We start from the raw sequence: 22,613 nt of genomic DNA, 5'->3' as shown, positions 1-22,613 counted from the left end.
AACATCCTACTAAAAAAAAATAAATAAATAAAATAAAATAAAATAAAAAAAAGAGGTGCAGGGAAAGCTGTCCCATCTCTCACTGTGTCTTTTCAGAAGGAGATCCATGCATATCTTAACATATCCCTGCAGCCTTTTGTTTGACATTTCCCTCTACTCTTCCATCAATCTTCTTCTTCTCTCATTTCCTGTTTCGCCCCAGAGGCTGACTGACTGTAACAGGTCACGTCGGACAAGTTGAACCGAGCAGAACTGAGAGATGGAAAAACGGCTTAACACACACACACACACACACAGACACTTAAAAAAAAAAATAATAATAAAAAAAATAAAAAAAGTGTTTGGACAAATGTACTGGGACATCTGGCCACAGAAAACGCACCTCTCCTCTCGACTGAGCCTCCCTGGGACGAGGGAGAGGAGGACGAAGACGAGTTAGAGGACGTCCTTTGCAGCATGGCGTCCAGGGAGAGCTCGGAACGGCGCAGGTCTGGGTTACTAAAGGGGGGGGGAAATTCCAAGAAGAGACTGAGGGCACCAAGAAAATGGAGAACTGCCTCAAAAGTGGAGTATAAAACTGTGGCGTATATAGCGAGGGTAACAAAACAGGTTATGCTAAAGTTAGCCTGTGTGCAACCAGCAGTAGTTTGCGTTCACATAAGTTGACAAATTTGATCCGAGAGGAGACGGAGGGCAGAAAGCCAAGTGGAGACTGTGGAGTATAAAAGTGCAGCGTTCATAGCTAAGACAAATTAGCAGGCTAAGCTAACAGTAGCGTCCATGCGACCAGCGGCAGTTTACTTTCACACACATTTGATCCAAAAGGAGACAGAGGGCAGCAATCAAAGTGGAGACTATGGCGTATAAAACTGCAACATTCATACCTTAGACATGGCAAGAGGGTAAGCTAACGTTAGCATCTGTGTGACCAGCAGTGGTTTAAGTCCACAGTGACAAATTTTATCTATGAGGAGACTGAGGGCAGCACGCAAAGTGGAGACTGTGGAGTACAAAGCTGCAGTGTCCATAGCCAAGGCAAAATAAAAGGCTAAGCTTAGATTAGCATCTGTCCCACCAACAGTGGTTTGCATCCACTGATGATACATTTGATACGAGGGGAGACTGAGGACAACAAGGAAAACGGGCTGCTGTGACGAAGTGGAGACTATGGAGTATAAAACTGCAGCATACAGGTCAAAGGCTAATGTCGAAGTTACCTTGCTCGTATGAGCTGAGAGCCCGTGCGAGGCCCCAACCCGACGCTTCCGTTGGGGGAGTTCTTCCTGGCCAAGGCTGGGGAGATGGAGGTGGTCCTCTGGGGGATCCAGAGGGACGGTTCATCCACATAAAGAATTCACCGGAACAATTATAATGAACAATTTACGAAACATTTCACCGTGCCCCAAACCAGGTTTTACCGATTTGGATTCTCGGACCTTGGGAGGCAGGTCTTCCTCTCTCAGCCACACGGTCCTGTCCCGGTCAGCCGTGCGAAGCGGGGGCGTCTGGGTGTCGGAAGTCGGGTCGGAGTTCTGGCGGGGGATGTCTGGCCTGGGCGAGCCCACGCCCTCGCTCAGCGCCGAAGCCGTCTGGTCCTGCAGGGACTGAGAACCCGACATGGAGCCCGAGTGCGTCTTGACCGGAACCAGGTGGGCCATCTGAAGCGTGCAGGAAGAAGCCAGGAATCAGGACCAAGGAAATACCGCAGAGTAGAAGACATAAAAGGCAACAACAATGATATTGTTAAAGTGCCAGGAACAAGAACTATGCTATGGTCATCTTTGCTAAAATCACCTCTCAGGAACAAAAACCTTGCTAAGGTAACCTCCAGGAACAGGAACTTTGAGTAAGTCACCTGTCAGGAACAAGAAAATTGCTCAAGTCATTGGGCAGGAGCAAGAACTTTGTTAAAATCTCTTGTCAGGAACAAGAACTTTGCTAAAACCATTTGTCAGGAACAATGACGGCTGAAATCACGTCTTCGAATTTGCTTCAGTGTCGGGAACAAGAACTTTGTTAAAACCATTTGTCAGGAACAATGACGGCTGAAATCACCTCTTCGAATTTGCTTCAGTGTCGGGAACAAGAACTTTGTTAAAGTCATAAGCCAGGAGCAATGATTTTGCTATAGTCAGCAGTCAGGAATAAAAACACAGGCTAACAATGCTGGAGAGCGATGGTCTCCTGTATTTTATTCCTAAGGCAATGCATTTTATCCAAGAGGACATTGAGGGCACGGAGCACGACAGCAAAGTGGAGACTGTGGAGTATAAAACTGTAGCATGCAAGGCTGAGTCACAGCAACAGATAACGTTTGCCAACATGTCACCAGCTGTGGTTTATCGCAACAAAAAGTAATTTTATCCAAGAGGACACTGAGGGCAGCGAGAAATCGGGGTGATGCAGCAAAATGGAGACTGTGAAGTTTAACACTGCCGCACGCAGAGCCAAGGCACAGCAGTGAGCGGCCGGTTTGTTTTACAGAGACATAAGGAGACACATATTATCCGAGAGGAGACTGCGGGCAGGACTAGGCACAGCTGCAATGTGAAAAATGCAAAAGGCAGACCGTGAATACACAACATCAATGTAAAATATTCTGTAGAGTCCTGTTTAAAGACAAAAATTTAAAACAATTAAAAAACGAGTTAAGTGAGGTAGTAATGTTAGTATTTAAGGCACAAGTGTTCCTCACACACACACACACACACACACACCTGGGGTTCGACAGGACGGTGAGCGGGTGGAGTTCGGGCGGCTTGCATGCCGCCGCCGCTGAAGGACTCGGACCGGGGAGGGAGGGAAGGGTCCGAGATCCGGTTTGACACTTTGGGCTGCAGTGCCGGAGAACTCTGTCTGTTCAGCTTTGACCTCTCCTCCACCTGACACACACACACACACACGCGCACACACCTGAGTAGACCTCCAAAAAAAGTCACAAGAACCCACGCTCGAAAAGATACCAGAGGTCTGCCATTTTGGGTCGAAGCAGCCATTTTACTAGAGTCATTGTGACTATTTCCAGGGGGGGGGGGGGTCCTTTAAAAACAAATGAGGCCCCCAAAGACAATTTCACTTAGTAAGCAAAATGAAATTTAGTAGTCATCTCCATCTTGAGTCAATCACCATCAAAAAGATACAGAAAGTCAGCAATCTTGGGTCGAGGAAGCCATTTTGGGGGTCATTTCCAGAGTTGCGTTAAAAATTATTTTGTACTCGATGATACTCGAACAGATGCACCCAAGATGTAACTATTACTGTAAGTCTCAGAGAGCCAGTTTCATTTAGTGTCAGGAAATTTAGTAGGCATGTGTATCATAAGTAGACCCACAAAAAGTCTCAAGAAGCCACTCTGGAAAGATACAGGAAGTCTGCCATTTTGGTTCAAAGCGGCCATTTTAGAGTAATTAAGGCCTTTTGTAAGGGTAAAAAAAATACTTCAGCCCCCGAAACCAGTTTTGCTTAGCAACATGTAATTTGGTGGGCATGTCTATCATGAGTAGACCCACAAAAAGGTCTCAAGAAGCCATGCCCGAAAAGATGCCATTTTGGGTCAAAGCGGCCATTTTAGGGTCATCCTGACCATTTCCATGGGTCCTTCAAAAACCACCTAGAGATCGCATTGCGTTGCGTGTGCGTCGAGCGTGACGGCAAAGTTTGATGACTCGCCATAGACCATGAAAGTCTAATAAATCAGATCTTGACGGAACATCTTGTGTGTGATGAAGCTCTTGTGTGCCTACTAGCAGAAATTCTATTGACCTAAGTCTCCGAGGAACGCTCTCGGACCTCCGAATTTTTGAGTCACGGCTCTGCGGTTTTTCCTTTTTTTTTTTTTTCCCCCTCACCCTGGGTCATGTTGCATGCGCAACGAGAACGATCCCCCTCTGGAGGTTTTCTGCAAATCCTCATGAGCTCATAATCTATCGGGGGATTATTCAAGATTATGACTTGGCTCATCACAACTACAGCATTCATGCGGCTCCTTTTCATGAGTCACAACTACAGCGACGGAGGCGGTGAGCGAGCCCTGAGAGGACAGATTGTTAGCAGTCATGAGAAAGGGACTACTAGGAGGCAAACAAAACGGTAAACAACATTTTGATTAGTTTCTGTGGAGGCAGCGAGTAGGTTAGCATCTTCGCCTACAAGAGAAAGAAAGTTTTGTTAGTGCGCATGAGGAAAAAAATCCTTTTGGGTACGTTTGCCTGGCCTGGCACCCAAAAGATTTTCCCTCTCGGGAAGACGAGAAAGGACATCGAACACTCGAAAGATGAAAGAGAAACGTCCGCGGGGGTCCGGGGGTTTCGGAAAAATGGGGGGAACCCACCTGCACTAGATGCCCGTCACCAATTTGGAACTTTACTTCCACTGACCTACACTGGAGACTATCTTCTCGGGTCGTCAGCACCATCTTTAAAAATCTTTTCTGTGCAAGACACAATGCATGTTGCTGAATTTCTATCCTATCCTTACGCCCGTTAAGTGTTATATGAGGAAAATGAATACATTTTTAATTTTAGAAATAAAGAAATGTCCTTTAAGAATTTGGGCCAGTCATATTTTCTAAAATGAAATAAAAAAAATTAAAAAAATAAAAAAATACAAAAAGGGATAACACAAAAATATATATTTTTAAATGATTTCAAAGAAAAATGTAACACAAAAATGACAAATGAAAAACATACATTGAAATTCTTAAATTAAAAAAATATATGTTCCTTTTTTCTTTATTCATGACATAATTGTGGGCATCCTGTTTTTGTATATTTCACTATTTTTCTTCAGCCGGTTGGCATTTACAAAAGGTGCAGCATTCCGTATTGGCATTTTACTGTTCATCTCAGAAAATCTTACTTAAGCAGACTTTGAACCTCTGCATGTGTCGCAATCAGAGCTACCAAAAAGCAGACAAGTGATTCTACATGACGTTAGCGCCCAGCCAAGAAGATGGTGGATATTACGAAGCTGAGGTCCAAGACACCCGAGAGTTAAAAAGGAGGAGATTGAGGAATGCGGGCGCTACAAGATCTCGTTCTTGGAAAGGTGGAAGTAGCTCTTGACGTCATTCCGGTTTCTACATCTATTCTACTCTACGGCGAGGGTGTGAGTACGAACTGCAGCGGTGGACGAGCACTAACCAGATTGTGGACCTGCGCGGGCGCCTTAGTAACAACACGGGGGATGTCGGCAGGATCGTGCGCAGAGAGGGGCCTGCCTGGGGACTCGTCTTTCTGTTGGTCTCGAGCGTCGGCGGCAGGGTCGGACCGTCTGAGCGTCACGTGACCGGAAGGTTCTTTCTCTTGGTTACGAGGCTCCTTACGAGCCGCCTTACTGTCTTCCTTGACGGCGGTCGGGCCGCGCTTGCTCTGACTGCGCTTCTGCGCCCTCAACTCTCGGACCCGCTGACTTATCTCCTGCTTTAGCCCCGGGCCCAGGGGCTCCCCGGGGTCTAGCGCGATGCGGATCTGGGGGAGGTGCTCGGAGAGGATCTGGGCGCCCACGGACGGGGCGCGTCTAGGGGTTTGAGCAGGGGGTCGGCCGCGGGAGGACGAGGACGACGGCGGCGGCCGGTTGAACGACTGGTGGTGGCGAAGGTTAGAGCGGGGCGGGTTACCGCCTTGCACCTGGGAGTCAAAGTCAGAGCAAGAAAAATGAACAACAACACAATTCCACGGCTTGGGTTCCGGTCTCCTGAGGATCCCGACAGTTCTCCTGTTGATGAAGATTGTTAGGATAGCAGAAGGCCACGAGGTGTTTTAAGGCATAAAAAGAAATGTGTGTTTGGTTGTTTCTTCGACACGCTACTGAGGCTCGAAAAGAATGAATTGAATTCCTGGTGGAGATTTGCAAAAGCCATCCCACAGCAGCGTGTGTTGCCACTGCGTTTGGTTCTTCCATCCGTTGTTTTGAGGCTGCGGACAGTTTCAACTCATCACTTAAAAAGTTGAAAAAAAAAACTTACCTTGTTAGACAATTTTCACTAAATTTGTCATTGTAGTAATGAAAGAAAAAAAAAAAAAAAAAAAAGATTCCACTTTTTTATTTTTTATTTAAAGTAAACAATTTGAAGGTGATGAGTCTTATTTCAATTGCCATCAGATTCCTTTTGACTAGCGGCAAGACAAATATTCTTGCTAGGTTTTGGAATATTTGCAGCGTAGGAGACCCGGCTGAGCTGAAAGATGATTTCATCTTCTCGCAAGAAGGAACGACAACCATAACAACAAAAGCCACTCACACTGCGGTTGTTCAATGACTCTTTTCAACCTGTGTGGGTCACACATTAGACGGTGCTCGATCTAACTATGACTCTGAATATTCTTTCTCAAATTGTTGTTTTCTCTTTCCTTGAAGCAACCTTGGCCACATATTGTTCTGACGCATAAGGCTTTGTCACCACTGTACCTCCTTAGCCCAGGCCGGCTTGTCGTTGGGATTCATGACGTCTTTGTAGTGGTAGAGCTGTTTTTTCTCCGCCTGCCGTCCTTCCTGCTGCTGTTGCTGCAGCGACACCAGGTAGGCCCTCTCCTGATGGAGTTGCCTCTGTAGACGCTCCGCCTGCCGCTGCTCTTCCACCTGCTTGCGCTTGTACTCCTAAAAAACAGAGGTGAAGTTAGCCGGGCTGGGTACGAAAACAGAATTCAGAGGGGGAATGAGTGGACGGAAAAAGGAATAAAGAAGAGAAAGCAAAGCCAACTGAGTTTAAAAAGGGGATTGCTACATACTGGACATACGAATGGGTGGGGAATAACAGGCAATAAGGTGATTTAAGGTGCTTATGCCACAATATCATTGAGTGCAAATGCAAAATGGCGCACTGCACATGCAAACATTGAGCCAGGTTACCAGAAGTAGCGCCTGCTCCTGTAGAAGCTGCTGCTGGAGAATCTCTAACTGCCTCTGCTCCTCTTCCAGCTGCCTACGGATATACTCCTGAGCAGCGTGCGGAGGGCAAAAAAACAAAAACAAAACGAGAAAAAAAAAGAAAAAAAACACAGGCGCAACGTTGGGAAATGTTAGCGTTAGTCACATCTGAACGCAGACAGACCGAAAGTGGCAAGTGGAAGAGGTGGAGATGGTCTCGGACAGGGCGCAGCCGTGGGCAAACTTTTTTTCCTGATTCTGAATAATAGTCCATTTGAAATATCATTTATAATAAATAAGAATAAATTAATGCAATCATTCATTTAACCGTTGAATAGAAAACAGCAAATGTTACATTTATTTGCATTTTTTATTTCACTATTTTCAACAAATCACTTAACCCAATTTCAAAATTTAAAAAATGGTAACTGTATATGTAAATTTGTTTATTTTAAAAACATTTTTATTTGATTTATAACTCATCAATTCACAATTTATTTAATCAAATAAATAAAACAAATTATTATTATTTACAACAAATCAATGAACCACTTATTTAATAAAATACATGAAACAAATCTAACAACAAATGTAAACTTATTAAACTATTTTTTATTTGATCATTAACAATAAATCATTATACCTATTATTTAATGACATTAATGAATTTAATTTCTATGTAAAATGGTTTATAATTAGTTTATATTAAATAAACTAAATAACCAATTACGTAATGAGATAAATAAATAAATAGTGATGGAATGTTTTAGGAAATTAACGCAAAATGAATGCAACAAATACAGTATTACAGGACCCTTAATAATGTAAATACTCGGTGGGCCCGATTAAAGAACAGAACTGGGCCGTATGTGGCCCGCCGGCCATACTTTTCCCACCAAGAATGCGTTCCAAAGGAGTGAGATGGTTCGAAAAGAAGAAGGTTCGAGATGTTTTTTTTAGGAGGGCAAGGTTCACCATGAACACTGCAACAATATGAAAAATTACACCTCCAAAATCGGACGCTGGAATGTAAGAGATCTCATCTTCTATCTTCGATAACGATAAAAATATATGAAAATCATGCAAAATATTACACAAAAATAAGACAAATACACAAGTATTAAATTAATAAAAAAATTTTGGAAAATAGTACACAAAAATTGACCATAACTATTTTTAAATGACTAGAACATTACTAAATAATCTAAACATATAACACTAAATATATTTTTTTTAAAAAGGGTTTAAAAAAAAAAAGAAGAAAAGTACAATATATTTGAAAAATAAATTACAAAAATAAGAGGAAAAGTAGTACAAAATACTACAGCAATAATATAAAACAATTTTGTTAAAAAAATAAAAAGTGAAAATATTGGAAAATAATGAAAACCTAGCGCATTAGACAAAAATATTTTTATATTAGAAAAATATCAAAAATAATGCACAAAAATGTAAAAGAAATATATGCTTGTGACAGAAAAAATGGGACTCAAAAGTATTTTCAAAATAGAGAAAAATAAATATGAAATAATACAAAATATTTTAAAACAAATGATATAAATACAATACAAAAATGTTAGAAAAAAATATTTGATGAAAAATATTACAAAATTGTAGAAAACAATATTAACACTAGAAAAAAAGGACAAATATTGGGGAATAAAATGGAAAAATATTTTTAAAATATTAAAAAAGGAAAATGTTACAAAAATAATAATCTAAAATAAAAAGACACCAATATAATATAAAGACACCTGTATAATCGAGCTAGAAACCAGCTGACCAAAGAAATTAACATTGCAAAGAGGATCTATACAGCAAAGTTGGAAAAACAGTTTAGCGCAAGCGACTCTAAATCAGTCTGGCATGCATTCCAATCGCTGACTAATTACAAGCGACGATCCCCCCAAGCTGAGAACAATAGCACACTAGCCAACGACTTGAATACCTTCTACTGCAGATTTGAAAAGGACAGTTTCACACCGCACACCAACCCGGCCGCACCCGCGACCACAATCACACCTCTGACCTCTGCGTTAACCATCCATGAACAGGATGTGAGACGCATCTTCAAACAACAAAAGATTAACAAAGCGGCAGGCCCGGACCACGTGTCCCCATCCTGCCTCAAAGTCTGCGCGGACCAGCTCGCTCCAGTCTTCACTCAGATCTTCAACAGATCTCTGGAACTGTGCGAAGTTCCATCCTGTTTCAAACGCTCCACCATCATCCCAGTCCCCAAGAAACCTGCAATCTCGGGTCTGAATGACTACAGGCCTGTCGCTTTGACATCTGTGGTCATGAAGTCCTTTGAACGTCTTGTGCTGGACCACCTCAAGAGTGTCACAGGTCCCCTGCTGGACCCCCTGCAGTTTGCCTACCAAGCGAACAGATCTGCGGATGATGCAGCCAACATGGGACTGCACTTCATCCTAGAACACCTCGACAGTGCAGGGACCTACGCGAGGATCCTGTTCGTCGACTTCAGCTCAGCGTTCAACACCATCATCCCTGAACTCCTTTCATCCAAGCTTCTCCAGCTCAGCGTCTCACCTGCCATCTGCCAGTGGATTTACAGCTTTCTGACGGGCAGGACACAGCAGGTCAGGCTGGGGGAGGCCACCTCATCCACACGCAGCAACAGCACTGGGGCGCCCCAAGGTTGTGTCCTCTCTCCGCTGCTCTTCTCTCTCTACACGAACGACTGCACCTCAGCAAACCCGACTGTCAAACTCCTGAAGTTTGCAGATGACACCACTGTCATCGGCCTCATCAAGGACGGTGACGAGTCTGCATATCGACAGGAAGCGGAGCGGCTGGAGCTGTGGTGCGGCCGACACAACCTGGAGCTGAACACGCTCAAGACTGTAGAGATGATCGTGGACTTCAGGAGGCATCCTTCGCCACAACTGCCCCTCACGTTGTCCAGCTGCCTTGTGTCAACCGTCGAGACCTTCAAGTTCCTGGGAATTACAATCTCCCAGGACCTGAAGTGGGCGACCAACATCAACTCCGTCCTCAAAAAGGCCCAGCAGAGGATGTACTTCCTGCGGCTTCTGAGAAAGCACGGCCTGCCACCGGAGCTGCTGAGATGGTTCTACACAGCGGTCATTGAATCAGTACTGTGTTCTTCCATCACAGTCTGGTTTGGTGCTGCTACAAAAAAGGACAAACTCCGACTGCAACGGACAATCAAAACTGCTGAAAGGATTGTCGGTACCCCCCTACCCACCCTTGAGGACTTGCACGCTGCCAGAACTAAGACAAGGGCATGCAAAATCCTCTCGGACCCTCCCCACCCCGGTCACCAGCTCTTCCAGCTCCTACCGATCAATGCAAACTAGAACTAGTAGACATTCCAACAGCTTCTTCCCTCTTGCAATCAACTTCTTAAACAGCTAACTTATAATTCCATTACAACAAGCTGGCAATTTTTTGACTTGAGTTCGTTGTCACATTTCTGTGGGGCCAATTATGTATTACTCGTGCACTCACTGTAGTTGTCTCGCCGTGCTGCACTATTTGCATATACTGGCCACTCATGCCAGAGTAGCATCTGCTCCATTTGCACACTGATTGAGGAGTATCTGCAACATTTGCACAACCAAAATTGTCCCAGATTATCGCACTACTCGTCACTTTAAACCGCATACACTCCTTGAAGTCTCGGCGCCCTTTGCACAATGGTCATTGCACCGGACTATTGCGATATTAGCCATTCGAACTGCTCTAAGTGCTAGAGGACTCTCCATCTTTTTGCACAATTGTTTTTTGTCAATGTCTTTATGTCTCCAAAGTGTTCTGTAAATTGACTGTCTGTTGTACTAGAGCAGCTCCAACTACCGGAGACAAATTCTTTGTGTGTTTTGGACATACTTGGCAAATAAAGATGATTCTGATTCTGATATTTGACAAAAGAAAAACTAAAATATTCAACCAAAAATAAGTGAAACATCTGAATGATATAAACAATAATTACAATTTAAAACGGTAGGACTGTCAGACATTTGACCACTGTGTTTGACCTTGACACTCTTAATGCTGACATTGTCACAACAACTTTACTTTCTGACTGCGCCTTTCTCACTTGACATGCGGGCGCCTATGAGTGAAACCAACACATCAACTATACCAGAGTGGAAGAAACTTGAGGGATATTTTCTCCACATTTGTGCAGAAATGTGCTTCTATACGAACCTGTTCTCTTTCAGCGTGCCGCCGCTCCTCCTCTCTACGGAGCTGCTCCATTTCTTCGTAGCGCCTCCTCTGCTCCCGCTCGTGCTGCTTCCTCAGCTCTCGCTCGCGCTGCTGTTGCTGCGGGGGGATGAATGATGTTTTCACGTGCATTTTAACGATGATAAGTAGCACTCCGTAGTAATGAATTACATAGAGCTAAACAGATTTTTTCACACTACACTACCCGAAAATATTAGTCGTTCTACACAGAGGATAAAGAATATATGACTGGGAGTAGTGTTATATTGTCTTTCCACATGTGTTGCTGCGCCGTTTATGTTGAATCTGTTTCTTAAAGGGTTATCGCAGCGCAGCACACATGCCAATTAGCGTTAGCATTAAGCTAGCGGACTGAAAGGCTCAGCTATGCGGTTGTTTTAAATATACAAGGTGCAATTCTCAAGTCGGCGCTCGCGAGTCAAAGGCACCACTCTACTGGCTCGTGCCTCAATCGACTAGCGGATGTGTCGACTAGTCCAAAGGCTAACCTCCTCCAGCCGCCGCCGCTGTTCCTTCTGCTCCTCGATGCGCTTCTGCCTCTCGGCCAGCAGCAGGCGCTTGTGCTCCTCGTTCTGCTGCTGCTCCAGCTGCTGCCGCCGCTGCGCCTCCGAGCGCTCCTTATTGGCCAGCTGCAGGCGCAGAAAGTCGCGCCGCAGGGTCGACTCGCCGGGGATGTTGATGATGGAGCTTGGGTGCGGGCGAGAAGAATAAGACGACGAAGTGACGAAACGGCGAGGAAGGCTTCAGGATGAGTGAGCGTCACTGTGTTTGTTTGTCGGCGCTGACCTCGGCTCGCCCATGTCTCTTTCCTCGTCCTCTTCCTCGCTGCCGCTGTATTCGTACTCGGTCTCATCTAATATATTAGATACACACGCGGCATACAATGAGTCGCCTGCAGAGATCAAAGCAGTCTACTTTTTCACACACGCAACACCGAAAATCAGCACGTGTCTGACATTCTCAAATCCTCAACGCAAGCATTTATTTTTTTTCCTCCTTTGAGCCACGTTGCAAGTACAAAGCTCCAATTTCTCAGCGTGAAGAGCAGAGAGAGCTGACACCCTAATGTTGAGATCTTCCAAACAGCACCTGGACAGGATGGTTCGCTGGATTTTCATTTAATATCTAATATATCTATTTTTCTGTAATGATCTTAACTAATAATTATCTAAGTTTCATCTAATATTTTTACATTTTCTGTCTAATATTTTGTAATAAACATTTAGTATATCTAGTTCTATTGTCTAATATTTGGAGATTATTTGGGATATTATACTGTATTCTTTTCTAATATTTTTGCATGTACCTCTATGATATTTTGGTTATTTTTGTCTAGTATTTTTGTATGTATTGTATTAATATTGTATCAATATTTTTTCTTTAACTTGTTCTATTTTTAGTCCACTAATGTCATTTATTACCAATATTTTAAGTTTTCGCCCCCAAATATTTGCTTTTTTTTTTTTTAAGAATAATTGTGTATTCTTAGTTATTTTTGCATTTGTCTTTTTTTCCATCATTTGTGTTATATTTTAGAAATATTTTGTCAACTATTAGTTAATTTTTCCATATATATTTATTTCTAATATTCTAATATTATACTACATTTGTGGTCAATTGTTTTATGTATATTTTATCTAATATATTTAAATCATTTTTGCAATATTTTTGTATTTTCATTTGTGTATTTTTCATCTGAAATATTTTTATTTTACATGTAATGTTTACTATTTTTCCATTACTTTGTATCTTTCTGATTTTATTCGTTTTCATTTAATATTTTTGTATTTTAGTCGTGATATGTGTTATATTTATTTTCTAAATTTTCAACTATTTTTTTGTCCGATAGTATCTTCCAATATTTTTGTTGTTATTTCTGTCCAATATTTTGCTACCTTTGTCTATTGTTTTTTATTTATTTATTTTTTAAACTTTTTATCTAATATTTTTGGACTCTTTTTCTAATATTTCTTTGTATTTTTAAACCACTTTATAAGTCCAAAACTAATTTCACAAAGGCGGAAAAGAGGGGCTCGGACGCATTTCCGTCAAAACTACGCCTTTGGCTTAAGAGAAGATGTGACCGAAAAAAGCAACCTCTGCAAAAAAAAATTATAATAAAATAAATAAAAATGAAAAAAAATAAAATAAATCTGACATTTGTATACATCATCACCCGGCCTGCGGCGTTTGTGTCGCGAAGCGATTAATCTGCCCGGTAATGACGCAGCAGCGGCGTGTGTGGCGAGGCCGTCATTGGGCGCGTTTTAAGCGGAACTGAGGTCTGTCACTGGATGTTTACTGTGTGACAAAGTTTGACTGTGCAATGTCGTCCTCGGGGCTGCGTTGCTGCAATAAGTCTTCAAAACAAACTCATTTTAAAACCTGAATCATCCATTTTGTTACCAGCTCCTGAGGATGAGTTGTTTTAATCAGTGTGTTATTTTTGCTCATTTGTTACAGCTACTACAAAAATCAACAACTAATTTTCAGCAATTGAGTTACAGACTCCCTTTACAAAATGACAGATTTTACAGCGAGGTTCTAATTCCAGGCTCCCTGTAAAAAAATTTAAAAAATAAATTAAAAAAGACTGCTATGTCCGGATTCTTTTTAGAAAATGACAGATTTTGGCATAATCTAAATGCACAGTAGCTTCTGAAAATGATTTTAGAACCGGCTCCTTATTTGAGATTCCCATGGCAAAATGATTGGTTTTAGAGTTTTTTTTTTGTTTTTGTTTTTTTAAATCTTAAAGTGACTGATTTTAGAGTAATTACATTCCAGATTCCCTTTTGAAATTGATTGATTTTAGAGAAATCTTCTCATCCCAGACTCCCTTTCGAAAAGGAAAGATGTTCGAGCGCTCACCAAATTCTAGATTCCCCTAGAGAAAATGCATTGCTCATTTCCCCAAAGGAATGGAATCAGAATCTCACCCCTCTCGCCTCGCTTCTTCTTGGTGCGGTCAATGTGGTCCTTGAGCTGAATGCGGACCTGCCTCTCGTTGGGCAGGTCCCTGATGAAGGGGTGCTTGAGGAGCTGCTCCGTGCTGGGCCTCTGGCCGTGGCTCTTCACCAGGCAGCTCTCGATGAATAGCTGGAACTTCTTGGACCTGACCACGCAGACGGGGGAACAAAAAAATAAATAAACACGCATTTCAGTTATTTCTGCTATAACAACCACTAGAATGCGTTATAGCCAATATTAGGAGGGGGGGGGGGGGGGAAACTAGTGCAATGGTGTGTTGTGTATCATATGCTTCATACAGATTTTTACATCATCTGATGAGATTCAGTTAAGTAGATCATAATTACAGTCAATGGGTTACCTTATTTGGTGACACAGGAAGCCAAAATATTCAAAAGGGTTTTCAGTGCGATTGAATGAATTTCTCACCATTTCTTTGACTTGAGTCTGGGCGCAGGGTTTCGCGGGATGAGGAAGAGGGCTCTCATGGGGTGCATGTCACACAGCGCTGCGAGGTCACACAGGGAGGTGTGTTGGGTCATCTTTCCCCCCCCCCCCCCCTTGTGCAAAATAAATCCCACTAAATTCTGACAAAAACGAGCCCTCGCTGGATATTTACTGCGTGACAAAGTTTGAGTGTGTAACATCTTCACTCATTTTGTTTCTACCGCCTCATTTGTGCATTTTTATTTTTTGTCCATTTGTTACTAAGTGAGTGTGCTGGGGCTCTGCGATATCCAATATAGAAAACGTATGCACTGATATAGGGGACGGCGCTTACGTGGTGCTCCTTCAGCCATCTCGATGGCCGTGATGCCCAGCGACCATAAATCGCTCTGCCACGAGACAAATATGATTAGTCGGGAAGGTGACCCACGAGGCCTCAAAAACAGCTCCTGCGAGAGGCCGTTTAAGCACCTTGAAGTCGTAAGTCGCGTCTGGATTCTCGTCGCAGGCGATCACCTCCGGCGCCATCCAGTACGGCGTCCCGATAAACGTGTTCCTCCTTCCCACTGTGCGGTCCAACTGGGCCGAAACGCCAAAGTCCACTGCAGGGAGAAGGCACCCGTCAGCGTAGGAGAATATACTCCCCTCGCCTTCTATTCATCACAACCACCACCTTGCGCAATACAAATAAACAGAAAGCCTGAAGAAGGATGTCCCAATACTTTTGTTTGTATTTCTTGCAGTCGGTAACGCAAAGGCTTTATGATGGCGGTAAGCCCGGGAAAGATGGGCTTAAAATTTTATTATTATTATTATTTTTTTTTTTTAATCTGATTATCTTCCATTTTCCCCCTTCTCTTATAGGGAAAAAAAATGACAATGATATTCTGCAAAATAAAGTTTTCCTACCCTTCCCCTTCTGGGATTTGCTTAGTAATTGATCTAATTAATAAAAAAAAATGTGAATCTTCCTTTTGTCAAAACACGATCCTTAAAAAGACAAAAAGACATTGAATTTACACAAAGTTGCTAAGTTGTGCTTTCAACTACGAAACCCACACAAACAAAATCAATTAAAACAAACGACCCAAAAAATGTTGACTCATAAACTCGAATGAACCAATAAAGTCGATTAATGGATAAAATAGGTTTTTTACAGTGTGGAAATAAAAATGTCCAATCGGCAGGGCCGTTTCGCCGAGCGGCTTTTACGTGACACCGCCCACCTAGTTTGACCTCGGCGTTCTCCGTCAGCAGGACGTTCTGTCCCTTGATGTCTCGGTGGATGACCTTGTGCTGATGGAGATGAGTCAGGCCCTACACACACACACACACACACACACACACACACACACACACACACAGGCACACGCAGACACACGCGCAAGCACTCAGTGAAGGACACCAGAGCCACGAGCCAAGCGGAGATGATTAGCAAGATGGAAAGCGCTTCATTTGCAAGAGGACCTCGTGTCCTTGTGTCGCCGAACGCCACCTCAATGGAAGCTTTTTTTTTTTTTTTTTTTGCTGACATCGGACCGATGTTCGATCTCAAAGTTCGGATCGGGACGCCCCTAGTAATAATCTAACATGATAAAATAAAATAAAATTATTTGGAGACAAAGTTACAATATTTGGCTTTTTTTTTTTTTGCTTCAGAATGCTGTACACACATAACAGCACTTCCTCTTTAAAATCCAACATAAACATCAGTGAAAAGAACTGAGAAGCAGAAAGAAAACTTTACAGATGCCTTCACATGTTGCATTAAAGACGTCTACCGCAACAGTAAAGTATAGGAAAGGAAAGCAAACGGTTTGTGTCCGAGCCTCGATGTCAGACGAGATGCGCGGGGCGATAGCGCTGAGCTCGTCGCGAACGGACGAGGTGAGCGACGCTCACCCTGAGAATCTCTCGGCAGATGTAGGCCGTCCACTCTTCTTTCAGGGAGTTGCCCTTGGTGTTCTTGATCAGATCCGTCACCGAGCCGGCGCCGCAGAACTCCATCACCAGCTGCGGAGAATAACCGGGGGTGTCACTGACTGGACATTAGCACTTCTTTTTCTTTTTCATGACAGAATGAAGTAACAATAGCAGCAAACGCACAAAAACACACAAGATGTGACAAAGTCCTGATTGACACATTTTAATGACACACAAACTCTACCGTGAGCACCTCTTACTTCATATGATCAATTCCAAGCGATGAATTAATGATAACAGAGGGACCATAAATACATGAAAAAACACAAAGTGATGATCGTGAAAACAAACACAAAGTAACCATAAATTCCCTGATGACAAGTTAAATACATGAAAACAGTGACCATAAATTTGAGACAAACATAAAATGACCTTAAATAAAGGAAGAAAACCACAAAGTGACAATAAATTGATGATAACAAACACAAAGTGACCATAAATAAAGGAAGGAAAATACAGTGACCATAAATAAGGGAAGAAAAACACAGTGACCATAAATTGATGAAAACAAAGTGACCATAAATAAAAGAAAAACGCAGTGACCATAAATTGATGAAAACAAACACAAAGTGACCATAAAAGGAAAATACAGTGACCATAAATAAGGGAAGAAAAACACAGTGACCATAAATTGATGAAAACAAAGTGACCATAAATAAAGGAAGAAAAACACAAAGTGACTATAAATTGATGAAAACAAACACAAAGTGACCATAAATAAAAGAAAAACGCAGTGACCATAAATTGATGAAAACAAACACAAAGTGACCATAAATAAAGGAAGAAAAACACAGTGACGAAGAATTGATGAAAACAAACAAAGTGACCATAAATAAAGGAAGAAAACACAGTGACCATAAATTGATGAAAACAAAGTGGCCATAAATAAAGTAAGAAAAACACAAAGTGACCATAAATTGATGAAAACAAACTCAAAGTGAACATAAATAAAGTAAGAAAAACACAAAGTGACCATAAATTGATGAAAACAAACTCAAAGTGACCATAAATAAAGAAAAACACAAAGTGACCATAAATTGATGAAAACAAACTCAAAGTGACCATAAATAAAGGAAGAAAAACACAGTGACCAGACATTGATGAAAACAAACACAAAGTGACCATAGATGCATGAAGACGAAGAGAAATTGACCATGTGCGCATAAAGACAAACACAAGTGATAATTAATATAGAAAGATGATGAAGTCTGCGATTGGCTGGCAACCAGTTCAGGGTGTACCCCGCCTCCTGCCCGAAGATAGCTGGGATAGGCTCCAGCACGCCCGCGACCTTTGTGAGGATAAGCGGCTCGGAAAATGGATGGATGGAAGATGATGAAGTGACAATCAATACATGAAGACAAAGGGACCATAAATCAACATATGGAGACAGAGTGACCATTAATGCAAGAACATAAACAAAAGTAGTTATCCATCAATTTGTGTATATGTAATAACTCGATGAGGCGATGGAACATTTACATAACGGCCCGCGACAGAAATGACTACGACACCCACAAGATTTTTTGTTCGCCAGCCAGCAGCCAACATCAGAATCCCCGACATAAAAACTCGTGAAAAAAATGGCCGATGCCGTCCTCGACGCGTGACGCGCGGTATTTCTCAGGAGGTCACCGATAAGTTCTGCGTTGTTTTTCAAGGCCGATTCCACCAGGTTAGCTTCACATTTTTGTTAGCATTAACGGCTTAAGACTTGGCTTGTTTACACACACACACACACACACGCGCGCGATTATCCTGCGCCCCAATTGGCGTGGGAACCGGTTGTTAAAAAAATAAGTTAAGGAACTTTGCACATTTTCCTTGAAGAGACGCCAAGTGTGAAAATGAACACTTTCTTCAAATAAATGGCTTCTTTTTTTCTAATAACACTTTATGGATGTCAAAGAGTCATTTCATACCATCTTTGTTTCCTTTCTTCCCATGTTCCTTCCTTCCATCCTGTCTTCTTTCCTTTCATTCATCCTCGTTCCCTACCTTCTATCCATCCTACCAACTATCCATCCTTCCTTCCTTTTATACTCACCTTGTTTCCCTCATTCCATCTCGTCTTCCTTCCGTCCTTCCTTCAGTCCTTGCTCCCTTCTTTCCTACTACATGTTTCCTCCCTCCCTCCCTTTCTTCCTTCGTCCCTTTTGTCTACCCTTCTTTCCTTTAATACTGTCCTTGTTTCCTTCCTTCCTTTCTTGGCGTCTTTGTTTGCTTCCTTCCTACTTTACATCCTTCCATCTTTCCTTCCTTCCATTTCTTCTGTCCTTGCTCCCTTCCATGCCATCCTTGTTTCCTTCCCCCTTGTTTCCTTCCTTCTGTCCTTCCTCCCTTCCATTCTGTCTTCTTTCCTTTCATACCATCCAACCTACATTCCCTTCTTTCCTCTCTTAATCTTTCCTTCTTCCCTTCATCGATCCTTCTTTCCTTTAATACCATTTTTGCTTCCTTCCTTCTATCCTATCTTCCTTCTTGTCTTGGCATCCTCGTTTGCTTCCTTTCATCTTTCCTTCCATCCTTCCTCCCTTTTCTTCTGTCCTTGCTCCCTTCCACGCTTCCTTCCTTTCATACCATCCTTGCTTCCCTCCTTCCATCCTCCCTCCCTCCCTGTCATCTTTCCTTCCTTCGCATCCTTGTTTCCTACCTTACTTTCCGTTCTTCCTTCTTTCCTTCCTCTTTGTCATTCATCCTACCTTTTATATCATCCTTGTTTCCTTCCTTCCTTCATCTTTCATTCCTCGCTTCCTTCTATCCTTCCCATCTTTCATCGCTTCCTTGTTTCTTACCTTCCATCCTTCCTTCCTTGCATACCATACTTCTTGCCTCTCTTGCTTGGTTCCTTCCATCCATCCTTCCCACCTTCTTTTCCTCCCTCCCTTTTTTTTCTTGCTTTCCATCCTTCCATCCTAACTTCTTTAACTAAGTTCATTCCAAAAATGTACACCGCCTACTTTTGGTCCGAGCGTGACTATTTGGAGTAACGCCTTCCTATCCCCCCCCCGCCATTCCCATCTGCAGTTGAGTAACAAGACCGCACCCATAGCTGGTCGTCGATCCCCGGCGGATTCTTCTTGATGAACGCGCCGTAGTAGGTGGCGATGTTGCGATGGTGGCTGTACTTCTTCAGCATGTTGATTTCCGCTTTGATCTCCTCTTCCTCATCCTGACACGCACGCACGCACGCACGCACGCACGCACGCACACACACACACACACACACACACACACACAAAAGGAGAACAACAACAAGAAACAAAACATTAGCATTTTTCAGCAGCCGGGAACACAGCTGACCGGCAAACTAGCCTCTATTACATGACTTTTTAATTACCCCTTTGCAGTACTTTAAAGTAGTATTATTATATTTGTGTGAAACGCAATATGTCACTCAGTTTATCCATTTTGCTGGATTTCTGCGTGAAAGAATCTAGAGACGGTTGCCTTCAGCCACTTCCTGTTGCGGCAATATCCCGCCTTCCCTGGGCTGTGTGTAAACGGTGGATAAATGCAGTAACTTCTGCTGCGGCAATTTTGCGAGCTCTCTGTGCGAAAGAGTATTTCTTCGCTGCTTTCACACCTCCCCTTAACGATGCCATTTTTCCAAATGCCATCATTCCGGGACGTTGGTGTCACTTTATGTCAAAATGTGTTTATGTCAAAATCAAATGGCGCTGCCCAACAACTAAATATCCGGCAGCAAGACAAAGTTTCACTATTTGAACGTGGACAAAGTTGCGGCTACATTCGGCCTTCGCTGGGTTGTGTATAAAAAAGGCAGAGGTGTATAATTCATCGCCGTATCTTCCGTGACAGCTCTGATCCGGCAATTTTACACCATCTCTGTGTGAAAGATTGTGGTTTTAGCCCCCTCGATCGTTGCGCCGGTTAGTGGGTGTCGTCTCTAAAAATAGCCGAGATCCCTGCACTCTCCTGCTCGGCGCAGACGCCCGAGACCACACTGCCGCCCTAATAACCGGCAGCTAAAATTACCGTGGCGATAGGCCTGTCCTCATTTTCCTGGCTGCCACTGACTCATCGCTCTTAATTAGATGACACGCTGCTACAACGGCGGGAGAGTGCGTGTTACTTACCCCGGTGACATCCATGACCTTGATGGCTGCCAGCTGCCCTGTCTTAACATGGCGACCCTGCAGAACGACAGGAAGAATTTTTTATATATATATAAATATATATATATATATATAATCAGTCATCACTTCTGCCCTCTTTGATCAAATCTAAAAGTTTCAATTTTTCGCTGATGGCCATCATCTTCTTCTTCCTCTTGGGCGCCCCGGAGGAAGCTTTCGCAGGGGCATAGCGCTTCGGCGGCATTGTAAGGGCTTGCTTAACTCATCCAAAAAAATTGTCGCTTAAACAAAAAAAAAAGTTATTGCGAACGCAACAGCGTGGACGAGACTGGCGGGACACGACAAGGGAAGATGCTGGGTGAGGCTGCGATGATGCGCAGCCAATCAACTCACGGGATAAATCGGGCTCTCATTGGTCGATGTCGCGCCGGGAACCAATCACGCGCCTTGTATGAGTGCCCGTACAGTACAGGCATGTACAAAACCTCTGAGTCAACTCATCTCTTTGTTTGGCATGCAGGGAAACCTTCTATCGCGCGCATCAACATGAAACAATGCGTCTTTCCGCAATATGGCTGAAGATATGGCTGTATTTTTATTTTATTTTTTGAATGAATATTTTGGATATATATAAATATATATATATATATATATATATATATATATATATATATATATAATTTTTTAAAAAAATTTTTTAATGTATTTATAAATAAATGATATGCATGAATTTTACTTATGCATGAGGCCAACAGCCATAAAGACATTTTTCATTTTTGCAAGTTCAGCTTTTAAACCATCATGCCATCAACACGCAGTTATGCTAGTTATCGCCGCATACGCAGCAAGTCCGCTAACCTGTTTTCCGGGTTTCCGGGATTTTCGAGTTCAGACTTTTTGATGTGCCCTGTTCCGATTGACATCCCCACCAAATTTCGTAATCGATCTGGGAAACCGGTGTTGGGGGCTAATTTTTTTTCCGACTTTCCATGAGGTGCTAGAGTGATCAGAACCGCTAAAATACATATATTTTCACCAACCGACTTGACAGTGCGCTCTGTGCTACGAGGTCAACAGGACGACCCGAGTTCTGACCACTGATTTGACCGCTCAGTCAGTCAGAAAATGGCTGGAAGAACTGGGCCGGAGGAAGCCCAAGGGGTCAACGTTGATCAAGCTAACGAGGCTAAAGACGTCAAGACCACAAATCACTTCAGTTCAACTCGTCTGGATTGAATTGATAAGCACGAATGTCATTTTTATGCTCGTATGTCATACAGCCTGCACATGAACGGTGAACCCTCGCTCAACGTGGCGGACACGCACGTTCCCCGGGAGCTGATAGATAATCTCGATATAGGGTGATCATATTTAAAAGAATAATTAAAAACAAATATTTCTTTACAGCTTTACCCCGCCACACTAGTGATTCTCAAATTGTGCTACTAGTACAACTGGCTCCCTCTAGTAGTACGTGGATAGAAAAAAAAGGGGGGGGGGGGGGCGGGATTCTCTGAATTAAATGTTCAAACTATGCAGAATGTTACAGCATCTTAAACTTTTTTTTTTTTTTTTTAATCCTGGAAAATTCAGTTGTCAAGTAGAGTTCAGTTGTATTTCACTTTTGAATACATATGCATGTCAAGTTTTAGGAATGTTTGTTATCAAACATTTATTTACTGAGGTACAATTTATTATTGAACTTTTATATGCCTTACAGTTTAGTTGAATCTTTAAGTACAGATTTTTTTGTATTTTCCTATATTTAAGTGCAGTGTTCAAACTGCGCATAATGTTGCAATAATTTCAAATATACTTTTTAGGAATAAACTCTGCCTCGTTTTTGATATATACTACTTACTATACGACTGTAATTTTAAGCTTGGGCATTAAGTTGGAACTTGGAGCTGCGACTTGGTGGGAAAAGTTTAAGAACCACTGCTTTAAACACATGCAACCTTATTGCCGATAAACTGCAGATTTCTGCGAAATTTGGGGGATTTCAGTGAC

At 42.6% G+C, this 22,613-nt stretch overlaps 1 protein-coding gene across 18 annotated transcripts in view; it reads right to left on the bottom strand.

Annotated features, from left to right (window-relative positions):
* Nucleotides 1-22,613, bottom strand: part of tnika (TRAF2 and NCK interacting kinase a) — a 68,107-nt gene that overhangs the window by 17,762 nt on the left and 27,732 nt on the right. For 4 of the 18 annotated variants that reach the window (XM_061795615.1, XM_061795616.1, XM_061795619.1 and 1 more), the window contains exons 3-20: nucleotides 20,604-20,660; nucleotides 19,550-19,675; nucleotides 16,423-16,533; nucleotides 15,747-15,837; nucleotides 14,992-15,122; nucleotides 14,855-14,909; nucleotides 14,503-14,581; nucleotides 14,043-14,218; nucleotides 11,890-11,956; nucleotides 11,592-11,790; nucleotides 11,065-11,181; nucleotides 6,850-6,936; nucleotides 6,409-6,597; nucleotides 5,142-5,627; nucleotides 2,718-2,882; nucleotides 1,419-1,658; nucleotides 1,218-1,315; nucleotides 383-498 (exon numbers count right to left, since the gene is read on the bottom strand). In XM_061795615.1, the coding sequence (XP_061651599.1) occupies nucleotides 383-498; nucleotides 1,218-1,315; nucleotides 1,419-1,658; nucleotides 2,718-2,882; nucleotides 5,142-5,627; nucleotides 6,409-6,597; nucleotides 6,850-6,936; nucleotides 11,065-11,181; nucleotides 11,592-11,790; nucleotides 11,890-11,956; nucleotides 14,043-14,218; nucleotides 14,503-14,581; nucleotides 14,855-14,909; nucleotides 14,992-15,122; nucleotides 15,747-15,837; nucleotides 16,423-16,533; nucleotides 19,550-19,675; nucleotides 20,604-20,660 (2,590 nt within the window). The remainder of the gene's footprint in view (nucleotides 1-382; nucleotides 499-1,217; nucleotides 1,316-1,418; nucleotides 1,659-2,717; nucleotides 2,883-5,141; nucleotides 5,628-6,408; nucleotides 6,598-6,849; nucleotides 6,937-11,064; nucleotides 11,182-11,591; nucleotides 11,791-11,889; nucleotides 11,957-14,042; nucleotides 14,219-14,502; nucleotides 14,582-14,854; nucleotides 14,910-14,991; nucleotides 15,123-15,746; nucleotides 15,838-16,422; nucleotides 16,534-19,549; nucleotides 19,676-20,603; nucleotides 20,661-22,613) is intronic. The other 14 variants (XM_061795622.1, XM_061795626.1, XM_061795627.1 and 11 more) reach the window with 6 other exon arrangements.

Source organism: Phyllopteryx taeniolatus, chromosome 13 (genome assembly GCF_024500385.1).
Source record: "Phyllopteryx taeniolatus isolate TA_2022b chromosome 13, UOR_Ptae_1.2, whole genome shotgun sequence".
In the NCBI taxonomy this organism is placed as follows: Eukaryota; Metazoa; Chordata; class Actinopteri; order Syngnathiformes; family Syngnathidae; genus Phyllopteryx; species Phyllopteryx taeniolatus.
This window is presented reverse-complemented; position numbering and strand designations above follow the sequence as displayed.